Source organism: Solanum dulcamara, chromosome 2 (assembly GCF_947179165.1).
Source record: "Solanum dulcamara chromosome 2, daSolDulc1.2, whole genome shotgun sequence".
Lineage (NCBI taxonomy): Eukaryota > Viridiplantae > Streptophyta > Magnoliopsida > Solanales > Solanaceae > Solanum > Solanum dulcamara.
In genome coordinates this window covers 79,610,938-79,618,137 of record NC_077238.1, presented here as the reverse complement: position 1 = coordinate 79,618,137, position 7,200 = coordinate 79,610,938, and the positions used below count along the sequence as shown (strand labels likewise).

Genomic DNA, 7,200 nt, shown 5'->3' with positions numbered 1-7,200 from the left:
ATTACCGAATACCGAATACCGAAATACCGAAATAGCCGGTTCGGTTCGGTAATTCGGTTTCCGGTATTTTATGCCCACCCCTAGGTAAGACATTGATAAATCACATATTTTCATGTTTCTCTTATAAAGAAAATATTTGTGATTATAAACTTCAAATACACATAATTTTATAAAAATTCATTAGTTAATAATAGTATTAATTAGTTATTCTTCAATATAATCTTTTTACGTGGTATGGACAATCTCTTTACACTGAGCATGAATTTTTTTTGCAATATTTAAAATGATAATTTTTTTTTTTTAAAAATAAACTTATAAGTCAAATTTATATTATTTTTTAAAAAAATTATGATTTAAAATTTCAAATCACATTTTTTTTAGAGAGTTTTTAAAAATCACATGTTTAAAGGATGATTTGAAATCATGACCGTATGTTCACCTTATTGTGTGGAAAAATTACCATTGGGTCAAAATTTGTTCAATTACCACATACGATGGCGTTCTGTCAGTTAGCCGAATATAACGACGTCGTTTTCGTATTATGCTTTCTTCTTCACTACTGAAGCGAAAAAAAAAAGAATTTTTTTCCAAATCTATCAGAGTAAAGCAGCTTGGACGGGGGCGATGGCGTGTTCGTCATACACAAGTGAAGTCACGGAGAGAAGAGGTATACCGGCGGCGTCATTCGTACAAGACGTTCAGTCCTATCTCAGCCAATCTGGTCTCGATGTTAACTCTGCTCTTGCCTTCCTACAAGAAAGGTCTTTTTTTTTCGATTTTTTTTCGGTGTGTATAAAATACTTAATTGATATCTAATACTCGTACTAGGAGTTTCATTGAGTATAATGCCACTGTTCTAGTGATATTTTACGAGCTTAAGTGAAGAATCGAGGATTCATATAGCCGATCCTAACTTATTTAGGATTTAGGCATAGTAATTGTTGCTGGTAGGAAATGCCCGGGCCATCTTGCTCACACCTAGATACCAAGTAACTAGTGTTTGATTTGAACCTTAAGACCTCATGGTGTTGAACTCACTTTATTGACCACTGGGCCACATCCTTGAGTACGTCATCAGTCATCATATATTGAAGCACATTTTTTAGTTATATATATATATCGAGAAAACCATTAATTAGATGGAAATTGGTTGTTCACTGTCAAGTAAAGTTTCAGTCTTAAGGGAAATTGTAATTACTGGGGAGTTTTGTTATTCTATGAATGTTGAACCTTTCAGATATGTAACTTTTATCTAAATTGAAGGTGAAATAAAAGGCGAAGATTAGACCTTTAGTGACGTTGTTCATGTGGGAGCTTAGATGTTATATTAACTCAACAACAACAATATACCCAGTGTAATCACACAAGTGGGGTCTGGGTAGGATAGTGTGCACGCAGAACGTACCCAAAGAATCAACAGGTGTATATGTTATGTTAACTCCTTTTAGAGAAAGCATTATAGCAAATGGTTAGTCGGACCTTTATCGATAAATTCTCTCTGCTCTCTGTCAATCTCTCACTAAATTCTGATGTCCTTGTACGTGGGGCTGCTAAGAAATATAGAGCAATATGAATTTTTGGAGATCAAACTTGAATGAGCATGTTTGGATTTGATAATAGTTGCCATGAAATTGAATGGAATGACTTTCGACTCTTTGGTTGTGTAAGTTTTGTTAAAGGATAATGAAAAAAGAAAAAACTGATTAGGCCTTGGAAATACTATTACACTTATAAGTAGGGGGAGGTCTTATTTAAGTGTGACGGAATAAAGAGGACAAGAAGCAGAGAAGGAAATGAGGAGAGAGAAAGAAAGGGACAATAGGATATTATGCAATCAGATCCTTAAAATCATTTGTGACTAAATAAAACCAGTATGACTAGGAACATGAAAAGTGTGTGTACTTCTGTTTGCAATGACTGGAATTTGTGGTTCTTCAGTATCTGCGTTGTTCTATTGTCAAAGTCCCATAGTCTTTACGTCCTTTTATCGTTCTACTGAGTCTCTTGAATCCCTTCCCAAATTTTGGTAGTCTGAACTTATTACTTCTTTTCGCTTTGGAATTTGCTTACACTTTCTTGTATCATCTATAAAGCGTCGAAAAACAAAAGTTGCACAGAGTGCTTGCTCTTAATTGCGTAAAATTTCACTAAAAGCAGGCGACAGAAGTTGACTAAAGAGACCTCTGAATTCGGTTGATCAATTAGTACATATTTTGCATCATTGCAAGTTGTGCTCTACTTCTCTTTTAGAAAAGACATATCAAAGCAGCTTTATCTTTTTACCCCAAAAAAGGAAATGAAACTCTTCTTCTGTTTCAATCCTATCATTTTTGGCCTATAATACAATCGAACCATAGAATGCATGTACCAAAGCTTTATGAATACCTATCTCATGCAGGCTGTTAACTATTTCTGTTACTAATAAACATAAGCTCCAGATTAGGATCCATTATACGAGAACAGACTAATTAGTCCTGCCTTAAAAATTCTAATCAGTGGTTACTTTCTTATGTCTCCTTTTGTTTTCTGAATATATATGTCGTTTGTTTGCAGACTTCAGCAGTATCGAGTGGTTGAAATGAAACTTTTGGCCCAACAGAGGGAGCTTCAGGTACATTTTTTTTTTGTCTAATTTCACAGTATTCATCTCTATTTAAGTAATTCCTAATATTTAGTTCTCAGGTTTGACTCATTCTTTGAATTGTGAGGGCCATAATTCAATTCAAAAGAGAAAATGTTCATGTCTTGCTCTGGCCTTTTGTTGATTCTTCTGGAAGGTGTACGGAAGTTAGAGAATTGTACTTTAGTCTTTGCATCTAGTGCTGCCGATTCCAGAGATGAAAAGTCTTAAAGCTGAGATCGTCCTCTCATGTCATTGAAAGAAAGATCAAAATAGAATTTACATAAAGAATGTGCATTTGGAATCTATTGCTCCATGCAGAAGCTATATATAGGATACAAATCTTTAGCACATGCCCAAACTTAGTTGTAATGGATTTAACATGTGAGGGTTACAGTTTCGCCACTCTTCAGGTTAATGACTTTTTACAGAAACAATTCCTCAATCCCTAGCTCGTTGGGGTCAACTCCATGGATCCTCAAAATATAGAAGACTAATGCCTTTTTACAATTTCCTTTTTTATATATAGATTTTTCCACATTTAAAACCTGTATGGACTCTTTTACGTAACTCTTGATTCATGTTTATAATTTGATAACAGAAGGGAATTTGTTTGTTGACATGTAGAGGTTGAATTCAATATTCATATCATAAGATTGCTCCAGAGGGGGGACTACCTGCCCAATACAAAAAGACCATTGAAATATGGACAGGTTAGGTTAATGTATACAGAAGAAGTTCAATCCAAATATTTAAAAATCACCATGGCCACATATGAAGGATTATTGATCTACCAAACAAATCCAAGATTTAAAATCGGGAAGTTGCCTTTCCTCTGAAAGTGCTGTCCCTTTCTCTTTGTCTGAATGCACCAAACATGCATAACGAACAGTTTCCAACTATAATGGTGTAAAGAAACCATTACATCTTATGCATAGAATAATATAGAATTTGGCACTGTCCTCTTTATCCAGCCTGCTAAATATAGATTGCCTCGTACAGTTTTTGCAATTTTTGTTTCCACCATTTCTCTCATGCTCAGAAGATGCATGTTGCGTAGATGAGGATGCTGAGATAGATGTGTGGACACACTAGGAGTGATGGGATTAAGAATGAGGTTATTCGGGAGAAGGTGGGAGTGACATCTATGGCAGACAAGATGAGAGAAGCGAGACTGAGATGGTTTGGGCATGTGCAGAGGAGGGGTGTTGACGCCTCAGTTAGGAGGTGTGAGCGGTTGGATTTGGGGGTTATGCGGAGGGGTAGGGGTAGACCGAAAAAGTATTGGAGAGAGATGATTAGACAAGATATGACGCTACTCCATATCACCGAGGACATGACCTTAGATAGAAAGGAGTGGAGGTCGCGGATTAGGGTAGAAGACTAGTAGGGATAGAGTGGTGTTTTGCCGTGTGTCGTTTTAGGGTGGTCGTAGGTCTAGGTGTGCCTGTATAGTTGTGTTGGTATTGCCTTTGAGTAGCACATTACTTTGCTATCGTTATTGTTCTTGTCTTGTAAAATTTGCACTGCTTTTTGTTTTTTTGTCATTATACTATATATATTGTTTTTCTCTCTTACTTGAGAATGTGACTTTTGAGCCGAGGGTTTTTTGGAAACAACCTCTCTATTTCCATGAGGTATTGATAAGGTTTGTGTACATCCTACCCTCCTCAAACCCCACTTGTGGGATTACACTGGGTATATTGTTGATGTTGTTTCCACCATTTAAAAGTTTCTGTTTAGATGCTGTATTGCTTGCTTAAATGCGTTGAGTTTTACATGTTTGACATCTTTTCTATGATCAGTCTAAGTCATTCTGAAAGTTTCTCTCTTTAACTGTTTGATGCTATTATATTGTTATCTTTGCTAACAAGTGAACAATTGACTTCTCCTCCTTCACTCTACACAGGCAAAGATTCCTGACATAGAAAAATGCTTGGATATAGTTGCTACTTTGCAAGCTAAGAAGGATTGCAGTGAGGTTTGTCCCAGTGCTACATGTTTTTCCTATGAATGGAACTTTTTTGAAGAACCGTTAGACAATTTCATTTTGGTTAATTCTTGATTTAGTAGACTACTTTCTAATTTTATTTATTTAGGTCTGTAATTTGACTGTGAGGAAGCATGACGTTTTCAATTCAAAAGTCGTATATATATATGATATAGTGGTGAAGGAGTTCAGAAATTGAGTACTTTCTTGAAACTGAGATTTACCGTGGGAGACCACTATTGGCTAAGTCCCCACCTTGTGAAGGTAGAGAGGCTGTTTTCGATATACCTTCGGCTCAAGTAAAACATAATAAAATCAAGTATGGAAAGGAAAATATAGAACTCAAAGCAGTTCAATTGTTGGTTAAAGTTTAAAATTGATGGGTAAGAATTGGATGGCCCATTGCTTACACTTCATTACCTTAATAGTTGAATTGTTGACTTTTAAATGGGTAATGGCTTAAACAGAAGTCAGGCAAGGTTTTGATCATTTCTATCTACCCCTGATTTACTTCATTAATAACTTCCACCCATTGTTCACCCCCAGTCTTTTGTTTTGTTCTGTCTTTTGATATTAATCTGCCATGTTAACTTGTTTCTGGTCTGGCTCACGTTGGTTGCAGGCACTAGTCGCTGATTTTGAAGTGTCAGAAGGTATTTATTCCCGGGCTAGGATTGAAGATAATGAATCTGTGTGTCTATGGCTAGGGGCAAATGTCATGCTACAGTATTCATGCGAAGAGGTATGTAACTAGCTATTGGAAGATTTCAGAAGCATACATTCTTGGATATTTGAAGTATTGGTCTTGACATTTTGTTCACTGTATAGGCTACTGCCCTTCTTCAAACAAACTTGGAAAATGCAAAAGCCAGTTTAGAGGTTCTTGTGGCTGATCTACAATTTTTGAGGGATCAAGTGACAATTACTCAGGTCGGTTTTGCATTAACTTTCATCCAGGACTAAGAACTTATCTTGTAATGAAGTGCTATTGGCTTGCAATCTTTTGTCTTCTCCATCTGTTTCAAGTTATGTCTTGCTTTCCTTTTTAGTCTGTTTTAAAAAAAAAGTCATATTCTATACCTAGTAATTTTTAATTCCTATGTCGTAAATGACATGTTTAAGAGCACAAGATTCAAAAGGTATTTTGGTTCAATATACACATCTTTAGTATGCGTTTGGACATGAATTTGGAATCATTAATTTGGGCAGGTGTTGGTTTGAAGTAGAAATTTGTTTGGATATGCAACTTGGATTTCAAAAGTGGTACTTTTTCTTGTAAACATGAAAATCCCACAGTTTGTGAATACTATCAAAACATCCCAATTCTTGTACAATCTTATGAAATGAGCAAACCAGAACTCATAAATAAGGTATCAGAATATCCTAAGGTGCCACACTAATTGATAAATCTCATATCCCCATGTTCCTTCTTAAAACAAATGCTTGTGATTACATGCTATTACAAACTTTCATATACAAATGATTTTATGAAAATCCATTGGTCCAATATTTCAACAATAGTAGTAACTAGCTCTTTTTAAATATAATCCTCCCATATGGCACAAACAATATCTCCACACCGAGCTAGCATGAGTCCGTTTTTGCAAAATTTAAAATATGAATCTTTTTTTTTGGCAAAATATAAACTTATGGGTGAAGTTTTTAAACTTTAAAAAGATTGAAATCACCAACTTGGAATTGAAATTCTACGTTTTAGGTGAATTTCAGATTTGAAATCAAAATTTTAAATTGAAGTTGAAGTTTTGTTCAAATGTCATAAACAAACACAAATTTCAAATAAAAACTTCAAATTTGAAGTCCAAATTGCATGGTCATACAGCCCATTTGTTTAAAAACACAAGATTCAAAAGTCTAGTTTACTTTCTCAAACTTCGTATCCAGATGAATTAAGACACATAAAATGAAACCGAGGGAATATAAGTTTTTTTTTAGTTACTTCTTACTAATGTTGCATTTGTTGGGAATTCACCACAACTAATTTGCTAATGTATTTGGTGAATGGTACTACTGGTGGAATTTGGAGCAATTTCTCAAATATTTAGCTAATTGCTGTTAATTACTAAAACTTCATCTTTAGAAAAAACTGGCGTGCTACTTGTTGCTAGTAGTTGCTTCTCCATTTATTCTTTTAGCTTCTATGTCTCAGGTCACAACTGCTCGTGTATACAACTGGGATGTACATCAACGTCGACTTCGACAAGCTACTACTCCCAAAGAATCATGAGAACAACTCATCTTTCATTGATAGAGGTGGTACTAGACATTGCATCACAGAGTACTTTTTGGTTCATCTTTGTAGGTTAAACTTTTGAACTGTTCTTGCAAAGATCATGAATTGGTTTGGTTTGGTTTTGCCATCATTAATGGGTTCAATGTGTAGCAAATTTTCTAAGACATTGTCCCTTACATGATGTTTTTTTCTAAGATTTACTTATTTGTGAGGTAAGAGACAAGAGTATCTGACCTGTTATCATGTTGTTTTGTTGTTTCCTAAATACAATGTAGTAGCCGTATGTACTCGTTTGAGTTCACACATTAGGTCAATATTCATTGTGGTTTGCTTCACAAA

General features: G+C 35.1%; 1 protein-coding gene across 1 annotated transcript; it reads left to right on the top strand.

Moving 5' to 3' along the window:
- The first annotated feature begins 521 nt into the window (after positions 1 to 521).
- On the top strand, positions 522 to 7,200 carry LOC129880939 (prefoldin subunit 3-like). The gene is made up of 6 exons (XM_055955212.1): positions 522 to 761; positions 2,554 to 2,611; positions 4,530 to 4,601; positions 5,233 to 5,352; positions 5,439 to 5,540; positions 6,778 to 7,200. Exons 1-6 carry the CDS (start codon positions 625 to 627, stop codon positions 6,853 to 6,855), a joined length of 567 nt encoding a protein of 188 aa, XP_055811187.1. The 5' UTR covers positions 522 to 624; the 3' UTR covers positions 6,856 to 7,200.